At 60.2% G+C, this 19,003-nt stretch overlaps 1 protein-coding gene across 1 annotated transcript; it reads right to left on the bottom strand.

Moving 5' to 3' along the window:
* Positions 1-4,138: 4,138 nt before the first annotated feature.
* LOC118501404 (butyrophilin subfamily 3 member A2-like) lies at positions 4,139-12,967 on the bottom strand. Its single transcript, XM_036029848.1, has 7 exons — positions 12,851-12,967; positions 11,172-11,297; positions 8,301-8,433; positions 7,748-8,089; positions 5,879-6,160; positions 4,414-4,617; positions 4,139-4,203 (listed from the first exon to the last, which is right to left on the bottom strand). The coding sequence occupies exons 3-7, from the start codon at positions 8,377-8,379 to the stop codon at positions 4,169-4,171; spliced, it is 942 nt and encodes a 313-aa protein (XP_035885741.1). The 5' UTR covers positions 8,380-8,433; positions 11,172-11,297; positions 12,851-12,967; the 3' UTR covers positions 4,139-4,168.
* Positions 12,968-19,003: the final 6,036 nt, after the last annotated feature.

Raw genomic sequence — 19,003 nt, 5'->3', positions numbered from 1 at the left:
CGCCCCTCCCCTGGGCCCCCTGGGCCCGGCACAGCGCCTCCAGCCGCCGGACCCCAGACACACACCCAGCTGTCTCAGGGCTGCGACCTCAGCCCCAGGACCACCCGGAGCCCCACCGCTGTCCCTCCCTCTCAGCTCAGCGCACAAGGTCTTGTAGCCTCTGGGGAGGAACGATGGGGTGTGTTGGGGCCAGGGAGGGCTCAGCGAGGAGACGGTTCTCCCAGGATCCTCCAGGGGAAGGGACCTCTCCTTCCAGAGGGTGACCTGGCACAGCCCTGGCATTGCACGGGGGAGCTCTACCCCCTTAATTTCCAAAATCTCCTCCAAGGACGCCCACCACGGCCCACAGCCTGGGAGAGGAGGGACCCACAGCTGGTTGCCCAGTGCAAACAGGGCCGGGACATTGTCACTTTTGGGCTGCTCAAGCTGGCAGAGGCCACTGAAGAGAGCAGGGGGTCGGGCAGGGAGCCGGGCAGGGAAGCAGCCAGCTCCATAGTTCCAAGGAGTCGTCAACCAGCGGGGGCGGGGTGGGGTGGGGAAGAGGCAGGACCACCTGCCTGGGGGGCAGACATGGAGAAATCACAGAGACGTGGCACCACAGTCCCGATCGAGGTGAAGGTCCCTGTGGCCTGGGTGCTGCCAGTAGACCCCCACTGAGTCTGGGCCGCCCCCTCCCTCCCCTGGCTCAGACCTGTCCCCGCAGACTGACACGCACGTTCCACAGAGTGGGCCACGGAGGCAGGCCTGGTGTGTGCCTCGGGGCAGGTGGCGGGCTGTGGTGCATGAACACCCACTTTCCTAAGCCAAGGAATCTCCTTCAAGTTGCTGGGCTTAGGGAGGGAAGAGATGGGGGGGACAGGGCAGAGCTGGGAGGGGGCAGGGTGACAGCTACAGCCACTGTCATGGCAGCCTGGTGACTCAGTCAGACACTGGGGTGACAGTCGTGAGCACCCCGAGTGAGAGGCAAAGCCCTCTCTGTCCCTCGGGGCTGGGGGGTGGCTCTCCAGTGTCCCCAGGCCTGGCAGGGAGCCCAGGGTTCCTTGTCTGCCACGAGATGGCCCGGTGGGGTCCAGCACCCCCACGCCCACTCCATGCTCCCTTCCCAGACCCCGCAGACGTCAATTTGGCCATTGCGTGCGCCTCTTCTGGAATGATCTGCCCAGACCCACTTCCCAACATTTCCCGCACGTCCTTAGTGTAGTCCCTGGAGGCCTCAGAAGACCAGACTGGCAACCAGGGTCACAAGGCCACGGCCTGCCCGGCCGGAGGCCCCGTGGCAGCTAACGGCACTGGCTCTGTCCTCCCACTGGGCAGCCGGGTGAGGGCCTGGTGGGGTCCTGCACCCCTATGCCCACAGGATGCTCCCTTCCTGTGCCCCCCGGATCCTAACCAGGCTATTGGGTAGAATCATGTTTCTGAAGCACATTCCCGAGCCCTCCCTGCACGTGCCTGAACGCTTCCTCGGAGCCCCGGGTTCCCCCTGACACCATCGACGCTGCCGTTAGCTCCCGGGCCACGGCCCCTCCGGCAGTGACTCTGTGTCTGGGACTGTCCCCAGGTCCTTCCCTTCACCTGACTTGTGCCCTCACACGTGTCCCTTCTGAACGACCACTCACCTTCCCAGCCTGGCGTGGTCTCAGCTCTCCCGACAGCACAAAGAGGGGCCCTGGGTCCCGCCATCGCAGGGAGCGCAGCTCTGGCAGCCGTCAGAGTTAGCAACGCACACCCGTCCCTGGGTCCTGCAGAGAGGACCCGGCCAGCGAGACCCTGGCTGTGGCTCTGCCAGAGCCACACGGGCTCCCACCCACAGAGATGCAGGTGACAGTCGTGCGCTGTGTCAGGTCAGGAAGCGAGCAGTGGGTCATCACACGGCAAAGCAACACCAGCACGGCGAGGGCTCCGTGAGAACGCCGCAGGGAGGCAAACGGAGACCCGGGGGGTAAGCCATGCGGCCTTGAATGCAGAAGTAGCTCCACTGAAGGGTGACCGTTACTGACACCCCCCGGCGGGATGGGTACCGGGGGCACACCGGGAACAGCCACAGTGGCCATGATGAGGAAGAGCGGCCTTTCCCCAGGATGCAGGGGTGACAGGAACCTCGGGGACCTCAGGGGCGATCAGCAGTGGGTGTCCCTTTGCTGGACGTGGATTCTACTGCATCAGAGACTCCAGTGACCTCCATCTGCTTCTTTCACGCAACACTCCTGCTTCGCTAGGACCTGGAGGGGTGAAGGGGGAGGGCTGGGTCTGCTCTGTGCTCCCAGGTCACAGGGTGCGGTAGAAAGTGGCCGCTGGTCCCTTCTCAGCCCCGGGGTGATGTGGACTGAGGAGGCGGGAGCCCACAGCTGGGTCCTAGGGCCCACCCTCGCTCTCCCTGTAGCCCCCTCCTCCAGCCCCATCCTCCTGCCTCTGCCTCCCACAGAGACCTGTGGACCCCAGGACGGCCGCTGTCCCTGCTCCCTGGACTCGGTGCAGGTGGGCACACCTTTGAGAGCTCAGGTCACTCCCCACCCCCAAAACTGTCCAAATCAAGAAGGAACAGGCGCCCTTGGGGGTTGCCCTGGGGACACAGAGGGATCCACTCACCAGGATAGAAGAGGGCCATCTTCCACTCTGGAAGGAAGGGGACACAAACAAGGGAAGGTCATTCTTTCTGCCCTCCCCCCCCACTGTCCCCCCAGAGCCTCTTCTCTCTTCTCCGTGTCCTCCTGTGTCCGAGTTCCTCATCGGCAGCTCTGCACACCAGGCTCAACCCTCTCCCGGTGCTGGGCTTCCCCCCAGCACGCCGGGGCCGCGGGGCCGTGACCGGGCTGTGCCGGGTGTGGGCATGTGTGTCAGCAGGGTGAGGGGACGCTGTGTCTGGAAGGTCCCCTCTGAGTGACCAGACAGGCGGCGGTGGTTCAGCCACAGCAAAGCAGCCTGTGAGCCGGGTGGGATTCCTGGTCGCCCAGCAGGACAAGGGGTGAAGCACTAACCACACAGGAGCCCGGGCACCAGAGCCCCAGACTCACTCACCTGCACAGGCCTGAGGCCGCTCCCCACCTGCAACAGAGACGGGCAGAGTCACCTGGACTGCCACATCGGAGAGGGTTCCTTTCTCTCCCCCGTGACCCACTCTAATCTCCCCGTTCCCTTCTTGGCACCCCGCTCCCCTGTCCACCCGCTGCAGCTCAGGGCCCCCAGGCGCGCTGCACGGGCCATCCCAGTGTCGCCGCACAGCTGTCCTGCACCTGTCTGTGCAGCAGCCACAGCTCATCCGCGGTTCTTCTTTGCAAAGTTTCAGTTCCCTTCTGACAACGACGCCGGGACAGTGTTACATGGGAAACTCCAGACACACCCAGTTCACGAGTTTAACTGCCCAGGACTCTGAGCAGCGCCCTGCGGTCAGCTGGCGTCTTCCTCCCACCTGCCCCTCCCCACTCCCTGCTCAGTCCAGCCTGTCCACCGTGCGGACCGCCCCACCCCTAGTCACTGAGGAACATGTCTGTGACACATGGACGGTGGCAGTATCCCAGCGCGGGGGTCCCAGTCACCCTTCCTTTACTTAATAAGGGCCCCAACGCGCAAGACTTGGGACGCTGGCAGCGCGGGCGTGCCCACGAGAAGCCTTCCTTTACGTGAAAAGGGAAAAGCTCGTGAATTCGGGGTTTGGAATGATCCGGGGTCAGGCTTCCACGGGGGATGGGCTGTACCTCATCCCCCTCGGATAAGGGGTGACCCCCACGGACCTGGGTGTCCCTGTGCTAGAATCCTTCCTACCCCATCTGTGTCACTCCTGCCCACATCTGGGAACAATGGGCCATGTGATGAGAAATATCAGGTACTATTTTTTGACTAGTGATGATAAATTGGGGACAACTGTCACTGGCCCCTTCTCCTTTTAAGAGGCACTTCTCTCTCATGCTTTTCTTCCTGGCTTCAGATTTGGGGGAGCAACCAGGAAGGGAAGGACTCACATACTGACTCCTCTCCCCACCCCCTCTCCTTTCCAGGGGCTCCCGGGGTGCCCCGGCTCCAGCGCCCCCCGATGGAGACACCACAGCCCCATCCCCACTGAGAGAGACCACTGCCTCGGCCCCCACCAGTGTGCCCGTCCTTCCCCTGGGTGACCAGGGGTGAGGGAGGGGCCTGAACTACCCGAGCAGAGAGGCTGACATGCAGGTCCGGGTCACTCACCTGGTCGGTCCCAGCTGTTCGTCCACCCTGCAGGGAACAACATGAACAGTCAGGGACGCATGTCCCCAGGGACGCCAGGACGTGCAGGGACGGGGATGGGGACGTACTGAGCTCGTCCTGCTGCGTCTCTGGACATAAACAGAAAAAGAAAGTCCCGTCCAGGGGACGCAGAGGAGGATCTGGGTGGTGGGCGTGGGCGGGGCAGGGAGGTGGCGACCACCTGCAGCTGGGCCTCACCTTGGGCGCTTCGCTCCCGCTGCAGCTCTGCCCGCGCTGCTGCTTCCTCAGCTCGTGCTCTCCTCTCCTCCTGGAGCAGGGCCTGGCTCCTCTTCCACCGTCGTCGCCACAGCAAGCAGATCACACACAACAGGAGCACCGCAAGACACAGCAGGGTGAGGGAGAGCAACAGAGTCCGAGGCTGTGTGTCCCTGAAGAAGGCACCTGCGAAGGGGTAGCGGCAGCCCCTGAAGGGATCTCTCTGTCCCCAGAGCGCCCAGACTCTCACTGTCACACAGTCAGGACGGTTTCCTGAAACGTCTCCGCCCCCATGGGATGAGAGGGAGCATGAGGACGCACACACAGTGTCACTGACGGCCCCTCTGCACCCGCCCCCCACTGACTATCGGCCCCCCAGTCAGCGGAGTCTGGTGTCGAAGAATAGACTCTGGGACTGGGGGCCTGGGTTCCAGTCCCGGGTCTCCTGCCCGACCAGTGCTGTGACCTTGAACTAATGACGTAACCGTCTGTTGCTGCGTCCTGATCAGGGAGAGCATGAAGCTAGTGCTTATGCAGTGCCTGACGCAGGGTGAGTGCCACGCAGGTTTCATGAAGTTTTGAAAACTAAATATACTTAATTTCATCTTGTTTACAGTGAAATCAGGCCCCTATGCGGCTCCTGTGGACGGTGTCTGTCCCGTCCTGTGTCTCGGCGACCTGCCTACTCCAGCACAGCGAGCAGGCCCGTGTCTCTCCTGCAGGGCAGCGCCCACTGCACACTGGGTCCCCTCTGGTGGGCACCCCAGGCTCTGCCCTTTGTCCCGGGGATCACTAGTTTGAAAATACCCGGTCACAGGTGTCACATCCCACCGCCGCAGGCTGCCCCGTGGGATGGTCCCCAGAAGTGGGTTTTGCATCAGCCAGTGAGCAGTTCGGGTGCAGACGACCCTGCGCCCCCACAGCACGGGTGCCGACCCACACCAACACCATCCAACACCGGGAGCACAGACGGCTACGGGGCTGTCTCCCCACAGCCCGCCACCAGAGGGCGCCCACCACCCCGTTTGTCCTGCTGCTGCCAAATTCACAGGTGCAAATAGTTCCCCGTTCCATCAGAGTTGTCATCCTCCTGTGAGTTTTACCTTCCTGGGAACTGATGATTCCCCTTTTTGCTCTTTTGTCCACCGTGTTCCTTTATGTTGTAAGGACATTAGCGCTTTCACTGAGATTTGGGGTGTACCTATTTCTCCCTCCTGGTGTGTTTGCTGAACTTTCCCATCTGTCCCCATGTCCCACTGCCTGGCACCGTGTGTGGCAGGCAGGAAGAGCGCGGAAGGTGTCTGTGACATAAACCACTTCAGGGGAAGGAGCCCCAGGCCCCTGCTCTGTGCCCTCATGTCCCCCAGACACCCAGGTCAGCAGCAGATCACTGCGCCTTCCCCCAGCTCACCACCCTGGAGCCCAGGGCAGGGGGCAGGGCACGCACCTGGGATGGAAAGCCTGGGTGACCTCTCCTGGCCCAGCAGGGGATTTCTGATGACACAGGAGACCCCCTCCCCAGAGCCGTCTTCCAGGATCACAGAGGCTGAGGCTGCATAAAGGCCCTGGGGGTCTGCAGCCGCAGATGCTGCCTTGGAGGACAAGCTCTGTCCCCTGGCGTCTCTCCACTGGACCTGGGGCTGCGGGTACCAGCCGGCAGACGTGCAGGTCACACGGATCCCTCCAGCCTCGTAGCCCTTCATTTCAATGTGGGGATCAGAGCCCAGCGCTGGGGAGGAGAAGTGAGCTGAATCGTGGGGAGCCCTCTGTACTGGTGGGGGTCTCCTCACCAGGGAGGGGCACCCACACGGACGAGCCCAGCAGGGACTCACCAGGAGCTGCTCCCAGCGTGTGCTGTGCAGCAGAGACTGATGCCCGAGGCGGCCACTGCCTGACCCTGGCTGCACCCTCGTGCTGGATCCAGGGGGCTCTGGGCCAGAGCAGAGGCTGCTTCCCCCAAGTCCCCTTAGAGACTGCCGCAGCCTCCCCTCCCCCCGCCCCAGACAGTCTGGTCCCTGGCAGAGCCCCTCACCTCTCCATGTAGGTGGTGCCCCTTAGCCTAAGTGGGCCACACCCCACTGGCCCTGTCCGTGCTGCCTGTCCTGTGGGGGCTGTGCCCTCCCATGAGGAGGAGACACGTGCTGTTCTGCGGCCGCCTGAGCGGTGGTGACTCTATGCACGGCCCCTCGGGAGGCTGCTGCTGCCCTCACTGCCAGGCTGCTTGGCTCTCCCTACAGGGTCTCCCCGTGGAAGTGTCCACAGCGAGGCTGTGCAGAGGGGAAAATGTTCCCACGGAAGACCGTGGACACGGGGCCAGGAAGCAGGAAGTTACTGCCACTTGTCCGACACCCCTGACCACACGGAGGGGGAGAAAGCCCTCTGAGGACCTGGACACTCAGAGTCCTGCAGGGAGGGCTCAGTCCGGGGACCCGAGGTCTACAGGAAGGGACAGCAGGCTGAGGAGGCGGCCGTGCAGGGAAAAGGCCAGGGGGGCGCACCGTCCCTGCTCCACCAGCCCCCACACACTGGAAGCCACAGGGAAGGGCTGTGTCCGGGGAACTTGAACTGCAGCTCTGACGTCCAAAAACGAGCACTTTCGTGGGGCAGCACCTCAGACAAGGTGCTCCCTCACTGGGGTGGGTCAGGGCCATGTCAAGGCCACTCAAAGGTGTGGTGACAGCACAGAGGGAATAGGAACTGTGTGCAGTGACCCACCTTCCTGTGCCGGCTGTGAGTGACCAGTGACACACGCACCATCCTGACCGCGTCCCACCCAGAGCCCAGCGCTGCATCCACATCCCCCCGAACTTCACTAAGTCCTCCCTGACGCCCCCTCTCTGAGACACCCCGGTGTCCCCGTCCCCAGGGGAGTGTCCTCCCTGCTGAACTGAGGACGTCACAACCTGTTCAACTGCAGCTGTGTTCCCAGGGGTATGGTGGGGGACATGGGCCCCACAGGTGTTGTCCCTGCAGCTCAGCCTCCTGGACCCACCACAGTGGGCACCTGGGGGACCATGGCCACAGTGTGGAACACACTGAATTCAAACACCCACGTGCCACCCACTGCGGGGAGGTGTCCTCAGCCTTCCCGTCCCCTACCTCCACTCTCCTCTGAGACTGGTGGGCGGCGTGGGGGACTCTGTACTGGGTGCAAGAGGAAGTCACCCTGGGGGACCCCTGGGGGTGTCACAGGCCTCAGAGGCGCAGAGATGGAGGTGGGGGACAGATGCTGGTGAGCAGCCCACGTGCTCTGGGGTAGGTCTGCAGCCTCTGCCCCCGCCCAGGGAAAGGAGCCTGGAACAAGCCTGAGCCTCACCTGCCACCTGCAGCTCCACCTGGGCTTTTGCATAGAAATCTCCGTCTTGGAAATAACACTGGTAGGTTCCGTTGTCTGAGACCCTGACATTGCGAATCCGGAGAGCGGCCTTCCCTGCAGTGACGTCCTCTCGTGAAATCGAAGTTCTCCCTCGAAACTCCTCTGCTGGCGTGTCCTCCTGCCCGTGTGCGTACACGTGCACTACCTGCCTGCGGCCGGGTCGCTCCCACATCAGCTGCAGGGTCTCAGCGCTCATCTCTGGAGACAGGTGACAGGGCAGGTCTGTGTCTTCACCCACCATGGCCAGGATGGGCTCGGGGGGTCCGACCACAGCAAACTCAGCTGGTCAGCAGAAGAAGAGGGGCTCCATCAGAGTGAGCAGGCCAAGGGGTGTCCTAGGCAGGGAGGGTGAGGTGACAGACACCTAGATGGGAACTCAGTCCTCCCACACAGGTGCGGTGTGGACGGGCCTTGCAGGGGTGGGTGGAGTCCTGCGTTCTGACTGGGCCCAAAGGGGAAGGATGCAGACACACAGACGCAGAGCAGGTCCTACCTGAGCAGGGGCTGAGCAGCTGGACCACGGCGAGGCACACAGGGAGGGCAGGCAGACGGGGCACCAGGCACCTCCCCATCCTGACCTGCTGTGCACAGAGCGAGGCCAGCAGGGACTGGGCAGCAGGGACCACCTGGAAGGAGGAGGAGGATTCCATGTGGAGGGGCTGCCTGCCCAGGGCCGACCCGGGCACCACCGCCATCACTGGGGACCCGAGAGCCTCCTCTGCAAATGTGCCCTGGGGGTCTCTTCTCCTTGGATCCCTCCATGGAAATCAGCCATGAAACGTGGGGCGGTAATGCAGGGACCTTATCCCTCGCCAGCAGGGAGCACCGGGCTCTCCTGTGGGAACCTGCTCAGAAGCCCCCCACTGGCCCACACTTCCCTGCCCCAGCCAGCACGTCCTGTCCCCTCACCTCCCTCCTGCTGAGCCCCTCCCACCGGGTCCCCTGTCAGCCAGGGCAGGAGCCCAGGAACTTTGCACCCTGTGCTTTAAATTATCTGACTGTTTTAGGGGATGGCTGGGTTGGGGGGGCAGTGATTCAGGGGAAATAAAGACTACCGTACTTAAAATAAAAATAAATAAATAAAATATAAATAAAAATAATAAAAATATCTCTATGATTTAAACTTTAAAACTTTCCAGAGTGGGGAACACATTTCCACATATTTGGGAGAATATTTATTGCTTTTCATTCCCATCACAGTCCATGTAAAATATAAAGCATAAAAGAATGAAATTTAAATAAATTAAAATGGGAATTACATGCTGTGTTTCACGTGAATGTGAGCTCCTGTGGATGCATTTGGTCACATGTACTCAAGGGGCCACCCAGAAAGAGAATCTATTTATCAAAACTGTTTTTATTCTCACACTTTTCCCTTCGGTCACCCTCACACGCTCCCCCCTGGAGGGGGGACACCCGTGGGGACGGCCCTCCACCACCCTGAACACTCTCTGGACTCGGTGGCTCTGATGCCTCTTAGAGCTTCTGCCATTTTGTTTCACGTCTTACACGTCGGGACGTTTCTGTTTGTGGACTTTTTCATGCGGGAAAGAAAAACAGTCGCTCTGGGTGAGATCGGGTGAGTAGGAAGGGTGGGGCACGTGGATTTGGTCAAAAACTGCTGAACACTCACGGCAGGTGGGCAGGTGGGCTGGTCAGTCACCCGTCGGGAAATGGGTCAGTGCTCTGGGAGAGAAGTAAAAAAAAATTCAGTAAAGCCCAACGCAGCCTCTCACAAGACCACCAGCTGGTCACGGATGCAGATGAGCTCCTAGAACTTTCTCTCCTAGTGGGGAAGCCTGGACTGCAAGGGGCCCACCCTCCTGAAGGTAACTGCTGGTTTGTTTATTTTTTTTCCTGTTTCTGGTTGGGTCACTCCTTGTATACTAAATGCCCTGAAAAAGTTTTATCCGTAGCACCAAAGATTACACTGGCAGGAATTGCTTTTAAAGAGACACTGGCAATAATACAAAAATTCACATTTAATGCTGTTCATTATAGTACAATCTGCAAGAGCACTGTGTATAAATTGCATCCAATTTTGTTATAATTCTGAATAAAAACGTGTTATGAAAAACATAATTCCTTCCGTAGCTTGTGGGGGTCAGTGTACTGAGTGCAGGGTTGGGATCCAAAAGGTCGCTGGTTCGATTCCCACTCAGGGCACAATCTTGGGTTATGGGCCAGGTCCTCAGTAGGAGGCGCATACCACGCAGCCACACAGGGACGTCTTTCTCTCCCTCCTTCTCCCTCCCTTTCCCTCTCTCTAAAAAGAAATAAAATAAATCTTAAAAAAACAAATGTATTTCCTAGACACATCGTGACACAACACACAACAGTGAGAAGCCGAAAGCTCCCTCTCTCCGATCAGGAGGAAGACAGACGCCCACCCTCACCACCTCCCCGCACCAGAGTACTGGGAGTCCGAGCAACAGCGGTCACGCGAGACAGAGACAAACAGCCAGCATATCAGAGGGAGAAGGAGCCTTTGCACTGCTTGCAGACGGCAGGACGCAGTATGTAGGACCGTTTGAGGACCCACCAAAATCCCGTGAGAACATGGAAATGAAGGCAGTGAGGTCGCAGGACACAACGTGGACGCCGGGTGCACTTCCGTGCAGCAGTGACAGGTAACCAGAGGGAGGTGTCGTCAGCCCCTCCTGCGACTGCATCCGAAAGCAGAAACCACCCGGGAACAAGGTCAACCTGACAGCGGACAGCCTGCGCCCTGACGGCTGGAGGAACCGAGAAAGGAGACGAAGAGGGGGCACTCGACGGGGGACACACTGAGCTCAGGGTCAGCAGGATCAAGTCTGTCACCCTGACCTCGCTGCCCGAAGCCAAGCGCAGACTCAGGCTGCCCTTGTTGAAACGCCGATGGCCTTCCTGTCAGAAGGACAAGGAATGCTGAACTATATTTATTTTCCATGCCTTGCGTGTTATTCCTCAGTGAGGCAGACACGTCAGGGGGGAGGCTGCCGCCTTTCTACCTGGCCTGACCCCTGCTCGGATTTAAGTCCCGCCTCCAAGTGCTCGGGACTGTGGGCTGGGTCGCTGCCCCAGTGGCGGGAACTCGGGGTGGGAAGGTGGCAGAACCCCAGCCTCCTCCACAGACTGCAGGCCACCCCGAGGTGCGGGGTGAACCCTGTATGTTCCTCTCTCGGACAGCAGCTCTGAATCCCTGGGGGGCCTCCGGGGGACCCTTGCACCACAGACTCCATGTCATCCTTGCAGACACACGTCCTGCTCACCCCGACGTCCTGTTCACCTGTGACACCTGCCCTTGGGGTGATTCCTAGGAGCCAGGTCCTGCAGGGCGGGCTGTGGGAACCAAAGGGCCCCCAAGCTCAGTGCGCCCGCTCACCCTCCCGGCACTCGGCACAGGGCAGGCACGCCGTCTCTGGGTGTCGGTGGGTGGTGAAGGAGCCAGGCTGGCACGGGCTGTACTGGGTGACAAGGTCCAGGTCACAGTCTCTGCTGACGTAGGACCCTGTGGAGGGGGACACACAGAGGTGAGGCTGTGAAGGGACCCCGACCTGGTCCCTGCGGCCTCTGCTTGAAGAGGTGCCACAGCACCTGGCCGCCTGTCCCCAGCACAGCGCCAACCATCAGCTCCTGCCTGAATGGAACCTTCTGGACTGATAACCCAGCTCCATGTGTCCCAGGGGCTGGGGACCCGACTCACCCTCGACTCTTCCCCACCTGCTTCAGCTCTGGGAAGAGGGGTGCTGAGTGTGCACCCCAGAGCCTGCGCCCACCTCTCCCCCCATGGCCCCTCCGCAGCTTGCGGGCCAGGGCGCAGACGAGCCTAAGTCATCCACAAACAGGCGTTCGCCCGGTGCCTCGAGAGTTTATTTGTATTAAATAAAGCCTTTTTTTTTTAGCTTTTATTTATTTATTTTTATAGAGGGAAGGGGGGCGGAGAGAGAGAGAGAAACATCAATGTGCAGTTGCTGGGGGCCGTGGCCTGCAACCTAGGCATGTGCTGTGACTGGGAATCGAACCTGCGATAGCTGGTTCGCAGCCTGCGCTCCATCCACTGAATAATGCCAGCCAGGGCAAATAAAGGCTTCTTAAAAGAAAATCCCCGCCCATTCCAGGAAAAGGCGACTTCGGTTTTGGTTTCAGCAACACCAGGAACCGCCCCCCAACACGCAGGTCCGTGCTCCTCCCCCTACGCTTTCAGGGTCAGGCCAAGGGCGGGAGGGAGCCACTGCTCCTCCCACCCGCAGCCCCGCCCCCACGCCCTGGGGTTGCAGTCAGGGCTACTACCCGCCCGCACAGCGTCGGCTGAAAAGCCACAAGTGTCGGCTTCACCCCACTTTCTGCACAGTCAGGGCTGAGCCCGCCAGGCTCCTCGGAGGCCCGGAGAGAACTTGGACAGTGTCCAGACCTCCCGGAAAGTCGTAGATCCAGTTCAGGTCCCCCTCGCCGGCGTGACCTGCACCAGGGCACGCACCCCACGGGCCAGTTCCTGAACCGGCGTGTTCCGAACCCCGCACGAGGAAACTCGGCCTTGTTTCCCCCCCCACCCCGGCCTCTCCCGCAGAGAATCTGGGGTCCCGCGGGAGTGGGAATCGGGGCCGCCCCTGAGCTGGGACAATTCCCACCCGGAGCCGCTCGGACCCAGTGCGCGGGGGCGGGGGGCGGAAGGGAAGGCGGCAGGTCTCCCGGTCCCCCACCCGGGTCCCGGCCCACGGCCCGGCTCAGAGCTCGCACGCTGCCCGCCTCCCGCCTCGTTGTACGTCCCCGGGGCGACACAGACCCGCTGACGGGGTCCGCCCTCCCCGAGCGCCCCGCCCAGGAGCAAGGCAAAGTCCGGGGGAGGGAGGGGGAGGCAGGGGGGAGGGGGGAGGGGGGAGGGAGCCCCGCTCCGGAGCAGCGGCGGGGCCGGCGCGGTAGTTTCACTCCCGCCGCGGCGGGCGCGGGCCCTACACCCGGCGCAGGGCGGCGGGGCCGGCACACGGGTCGGCGCGGACTGGCCGCACCAGGGCCCTCCCCCTACGACCGCGCCCCTAGCGGACGGCGCCTTCACGGACTCACTTCAGCTTCAGCTTCTCTTCCCCGGCTCCCAGCGAGTCCCCTGGAGCCAGAAAACACAGATGCTGCAGACGCCTCACCCTTCAGACGGCCGAGGGGCAGGTCGGCCCTGAGCCCAGGGGCCTGGGGCTCGCGGAGAAGCAACCGGTACGGTTCCCGAAGGTTCCCCTTCCGGGTGGGGGAGGGGCCTCTTCGCCCAGAACCCAGAAGACTCCACAAGGCCCCGCCCCGTCCTCCCTCAGCGCGCAGACCCCGCCCCCTGCCCGCGCCGTCACTCTCTCTGCTCCACCCGCTCCAACTCGGAGCGCGCCCGCTGGGGTGCCCGGGGCACATGGGCTGGAATCCTCCCTCTTTTGGCTTTCTGATGAGAGAGAGATGATGATCGAAGGAAACAGGGAACAGAGAAACCCCCGACCCGCCAGGGCCGGCGTCTGCCCTCTGACAGCGGGAGAAACAGAAAGCGTCTCTGTCAGGTCAAAGCCGACCTGGTTCCCAGCAGCGGGGGGACCGAGTCCAGACAGACCGACCCCACGTGCGCTCGGGAAGGACGTGAAAGCCCTCGGTCGGGGCACCTGCACCCCGTGTGCACAGCAGCACCGCTCATGAGGGGGAGACACGGACCCCCTCCGTGAGATGCACCGCCAGACCAACATGCGGCCCCCTGTGCGCACAGACACACGCACATGCACGCACTAGAACCCGTCAGCACAGGAAGGAGGACCCCTGCCATCGGAGGACTGTGGACCCACCAGGGACGGGGCCTCCCTGAAGCACTCAGACAGAGACACCCCCCAGGTGACCCCATGTCACCACAAGGGACCCAAACACCATCCCACGTGGCCAGTCGTCCCCTCTGACCCCTCCAGGGATTCTGTCATCTTCAGACCGTGTGGGTGGGTCTTTGGGTCGTTGTGAGTTAGTGTCTGTGTCTGCAGTGACCTACAGCCCAAGTCCTCCTGGGCCTGGGGACGTCCAGGGTCCCCAACACCACTGACTGAAAAGCTGTCCTTGTCACAGAGCGGTCCGGGCCCAGGAACAGTTTGTTTAGAAATGTCCCTGAGCAGGAGAGTGGACACCACCACTCGTGTCTGTCTGCACCTACGTCTGAGTGTCCCTCGGCCACACAGAGAGGTGACGCCCTGGCAGGTCCCACCGTGACCCAGGGGCTGGGGACACCAGCCAGAACCAGAGAAGCCCAGCACACAAGGTGACGTTTCATTGGATTCTGTGTCTTTGACCCGTCCTGAACAGAGGGTCCGTCCCAGAAAGTAATTCAGGGTTGCTGGGGGCCGAGGGGGAGGGGGCGCTGCTGGTCCCAGGGCTGGTGGGAAGGAGCGGGAACAGCACTGCCCCCGTCAGACGGCTCCCCCGGGTCACGGGGTCTCCTCTCCTCAGACAGACCCCTTAACAACAGGACCCCCTCTCACCTGGACCGGGCGGGCCGCACACCGTGTCTGCCGTGGAGTTGCACTGCTGCAGGACCACTGTCCCCTCGGGACACCTGGGGGTGGGGGGACACAGCTTCACTGTTCCTGCTTCCACGTCTCTCCAGCCCCAGCCTCCCGGGTCCGCACTGTCACCAACAGAAGGTATCTCTGTGGGGCGCTTCCCCAGCCCACTTTGGGGAGCAGTGTGTGCTGTGATCACAGACCGCACGAGGGGCCTGGGGTCACAGGAAGCCCCAGCCTCACCCCAGAACCAGCCCTGGTCCCACGAGGAGGACAGTTGACCTGTTTCCCCCCATGGACGTCCATGGCCGAGTGTGTGTGGGCCTGGGAGCTGGAGGGGAGGGGTCCGTCCTGCTTTAACAAAGGCTGGGGACGCAGCTCCTCCCTCCTCCCTGTTGCCAGCTGAGAGCGCACCGTCAGTGCAGCGCCTTCTGACGTCCTGGGCAGGTTCGCCCACACCCCAGGGAGCAACTCACTCCCTGAGGACCCCGTGTGGGTGCTTCTGGGCGCCCCCCCTGCACTGCAAGGCAGGGCGGCACCTGTCCAGGCATCTCAGTCACCGTCCCCGAGCTTCCTCCACCCCCGGGTCCCCACCTTCCTTCTGGGGAGCTCGGGGCTTATTCTCGGACCCCAAACTCCAGATCTCAAAGGGAAAAAGGCTGGAGACTCCTCCAGGTTCGACAGGTTTAGCAACCGAAAGCCCGTCCAGCTGTCCCTTTGCTGTCCTGTGACTGGTGCGGGGCCATGGAGAAGAGGGGTACCGCGTGGCTAGAAGGGGCTGTGGAGCCGAGGTGTGGTCTCTTTAGGAGGAACTGCCGCTCCTAGTCCCTCTGCCCACCCATTTCTGCCCCAGCCATTTCCCCCACCCCCACCCCAGAAAGCACCTAGAGAAGCGGAGCCAGGCTCCCCCTACCCAAGGCTGTTTCCTGTTTTGCTCTCTGCTGAGGGCGCAGCTGGGACAGAGCAGCGTTAACCTTTGCCATCCAGGGCATTTTAGTCTTAGGTCACAGTTCCCAACCACCCCCTCCACCCCTGGGACCCACTGAGTCACCTGGAGTCCCACCAAAGAAATGTGAGGAAAGTCCCCCCAGCGCCCGGGAGGGGCGGTGTTCACACAGTGAGAAGCTGGCCCAGGAGGCAGGGGGCCCATCCGCTGTCCCGGGAGCCAGCTGAGGACGTGGACCCACAGGGCCTGGGTGGCCCCCACCAACTACCCCTCCCTGCCCTGCTGCCCGGCCCATGTCCTGCTTCGGTTCCTCTAGGACCACCGTCCCCAGTGCTCCGTCCCCAGGGCCAGAGTGGGCGGCCTGCCTCTGCTGAGACAGCCCGGGTGCCAGTGAGGGAGGGTGGGGCAGCAGGCACAGACCCCACAGCCCGCTGCAGAGGGAGGCCGAGGCCCCCGCCCACAGCTCAGGAAAGACAGGGGAGAAGCGGGAGGGAGGAGGGCACAGGAGGGACCCTGGGGCCCGGACGTCCACGTGTTTCCCCCTGACCCCCAAGGCCCAGGGCAGGACAGGGTGGGACAGGGTGCTCAATGATGGGCACTTGGGCTGCTCCCAGCACTGGGCTCCTGTAAACGTGGGGGGCAGGGCGCTTTTGGATTGAGGTTTCAGGGTTCCTAGGGTGTGATCCCCGCAGGGGTCACTGGGCCAGAGGCAGATCCCCCGTCAGCTCCCCGAGGACCCCCACACTGTTCCGACGGGGGCAGCACCCATCTGCGACCCCCGCCAGCAGGGCACAGGGTTGGCTCCCCCCGCCCCCCACCGTGCCCGCCCCTGCTGTCGGTGGGCGTGCTGGTGGGGCCTGCTGGCCGGTGGGAGGCGGCCCCTCGCTGCTGCGGGACAACTCTGACCTGCGGGACAACTCTGACCTCCGGGCACACCTGCCCGAGTGTGCAGAGGTCCCGCTGGGAACGACCCGGTTCCTTCCCGTGTTGGAGGGGACTGGAGGAGGGGAGCCAGGGGCTTCGTGATGCAGCATTTAAAGTCTCACCCTTTTCCTTCAGTGCGGTTGCAGAGAAGTTTGGTGAAAGCACAAAACAAGTGACGGGTGAGTTCCCAGAGGGCCCCCGTGGGCACCTGTCAGCCCCGGGTGCTCTGGACCCCAGACCACCTTCCCAGACGGAAGGGAACCACCACCTTGAAGAACAGCTTCACCGTCTGAGCGAGCCGAGGCAGGGGGATCGTCAGCTACCTTGAAACACTGAAGTATGACACCGCCTGGGGGCCCTGCATCCGAGGGACACTGGTGCAGGTGTGGGGGAAGACAGCGGTGGCGGTGGGACTCGGAGACACTGGGATGGTGGCGGGTCTCCCCACTGGAGGGGGGCCCAGTGGGATGAGGAGGCCTCAGCCCCCCCTCAGGCAGAGGACGGTGCGGTAGCGAGTCGGTGGGGACAACCGCTCCATCGTACGTCCCGAGTTACCAAGGAGAACGGACTGCAGAAGCTGCTTCGTCTGAGAGGAGAGTGTCGTCATGGCGCAGGAACCCGGACAGAGGACAGATGGCCCGAGGGGGGGGGATGCCAAAACCACGGGCTTTGCGGGGGGCACGCGGTGCTGGGACGGAGGGGTCTGTGTGTCCCCAGGATCTGTCCTACTCTAGGGAGCGACCGCTGGGGACTGAAGGTGACCTGATGCCACGCCCTCTTCCAACCGTGTTTGTTGACAAGGTCTGAACGTGGAAAGAGGGCATTCAAGGAATCCATCTTCCTGGAAGAGAGCGTGGCATACAAAGGTGGGCGGTAATTTTTCTAGGGGCTGCTTTTAATAATTTCCTTGCTAATATCAATCAGGGTCTTACTTTGTACCCTGATTCCCATAAGAACAGACCATGAGAAGAAAGAGGCTCGAAAAGAGTCAATGACTGATTTTGAGGGAAATTCTGAAGGGACAACTAGTTCTCCCTAGACTATTGAATCATGCCCAGATTGTTTAAATAAAGTGTTTATAAACCTGAGTAAGAAATTATCCCCGATTGTTCCCATAAAAGAATTCATAAATCAGTTACAATAGGTTGAATTATTGGTGGACTTTCCCACGCCTGTTCCTTACCCATAGATACAAAGAGTCTTTTGAGAAAACAAGAAAAAACTATATAGGCCCTTACCCACAGCCCAGGGATACCCCTGGGTAACATATTAGATTATTGGCAAATTATGGTATCCCCCAAAAGGAGCTAATAGTCTCCAGAGGGTTCCAGATCTCCCATTGCCTTATACAGGAGCATATAATGAGGGTGGCATTAGAATGGTCAATAAGGATGGAGTCCAAGTGCCTTATAATAGTCTAAATTTCGTGGAAAGCCTAGCTCGAAGCAGACCTCCCTGGTGTTTATTAATTAAGAAATAAAAAGAGTTTATTGTAGCTGAATTTCCTGTTTATCTCTCCTTACCTGTTTGTTTTGGAGATTAAAAGGTGGTGGGATTGTTAGATATCTGTATCTCAGGTTTATTGATTTGCATAATTCCAATGAAGTTGTATAAAATAATTTCTTGACCAAAGAATAAAATCCCCTCTAATGAGATAGCCCTTGAATGTCTAAAAGTTGTTGGAGTAACAGCCCCACCTTTACTTTGAATAGGAATATATATCAAGTAGAATTAGATAGGCAAAGAAATAAGAAAAGCTGAGCCCTGGCTGGCGTAGCTCAGTGGATTGAGCGCGGGCTGGGAATCAAAGTGTCCCAGGTTCGATTCCCAGCCAGGGTACATTCCTGGGTTGTAGGCCATAACCCCCAGCAACCGCACATTGATGTCTCTGTCTCTCTCTCTCTCTGTCTCTCCCTCTCTCTCCCTCCCTCCCTTCCCTCTCTAAAAATAAATAAATAAAATCTTTAAAAAAAAAAAGAAATAAGAAAAGCTGGTTAACTATTATAAATTAAGCACGTAGAAACAGTTACCAGGGAGATAGAGTCCATGGTACATAGAGAAATATTTTAGACAGAAAAGGTAAATAGGTAAGTTAGACATCACAAAGGCCTTATCATCAATTTCCTATAACCTCTGTTCAATTTAGCGTATCCTTTTGCCCCATGACAAATTCTGAGAATTTTAATAAACAATAAGACATTCAAACTCTGTACGTACAGCTTTTCTAATTGTCTGATTTATGGCTCTCCTGGTTAAAATAATCTTTGTTTAATATAATTGAATCTATGGGAATTTTTGTATTTTTCCTGGTTATTTTTGTATTAATTTTTTCTGCTTTACCTAATCGCAAATGTCAATCACTGCTAAAAATGAAAGTATAAACACCTGCTTGTACCTGCAATAAGCGGAACAGAGCATCACTGTCCTCTGAGGCGTGTTGCCGTCTGTCTCCCATCGCCGACGCCTTCCCCACCTTTCAGGAAACCCTGGACCTAGCTGTGGCTGGACCGCGGCAACCTGAGCTGACTCTTGTTCAGAAGGCGCTGCCATGGGGACGCCAGACAGACCCATGAGCTCTGACCCTCAGGCCGCCCGCTGGGGGCCCCCAATTGCAGGTGGGGGTTTGAAGGCTGTGCGGACCCAGGGGACGTCACAGAAGCTCAGCTGGGAGAACGTGGGCCGGGCATCATGGCCCCTGACCGCGTTGACAAACAGGGATGGGACTCAACCTCATGACACCCGAGGACTCAGGACCTGGGGACCCCTGAAAGCAGACTTTATGAACAGAAGCCATGCCCCTCTGTGACAGTGACAGGAAACCCTCACACCTCTGCTACG

Source organism: Phyllostomus discolor, chromosome 6, assembly GCF_004126475.2.
Source record: "Phyllostomus discolor isolate MPI-MPIP mPhyDis1 chromosome 6, mPhyDis1.pri.v3, whole genome shotgun sequence".
In the NCBI taxonomy this organism is placed as follows: domain Eukaryota; kingdom Metazoa; phylum Chordata; class Mammalia; order Chiroptera; family Phyllostomidae; genus Phyllostomus; species Phyllostomus discolor.
Note: the sequence above shows the minus strand (reverse complement) of the source record. Positions and strands in the feature narration are given on the sequence as shown.

Excerpts from the sequence above, each read along its gene's own strand:
- LOC118501404 (XM_036029848.1), bottom strand. The coding sequence starts at position 8,379 with ATGGGGAGGTGCCTGGTGCCCCGTCTGCCTGCCCTCCCTGTGTGCCTC. Across the intron at positions 8,090-8,300 it reads GCTGCTCAGCCCCTGCTCAG|CTGAGTTTGCTGTGGTCGGA; the intron begins GTAGGACCTGCT and ends TCTGCTGACCAG. Across the intron at positions 4,204-4,413 it reads GCGGGAGCGAAGCGCCCAAG|GGTGGACGAACAGCTGGGAC; the intron begins GTGAGGCCCAGC and ends TGTTCCCTGCAG.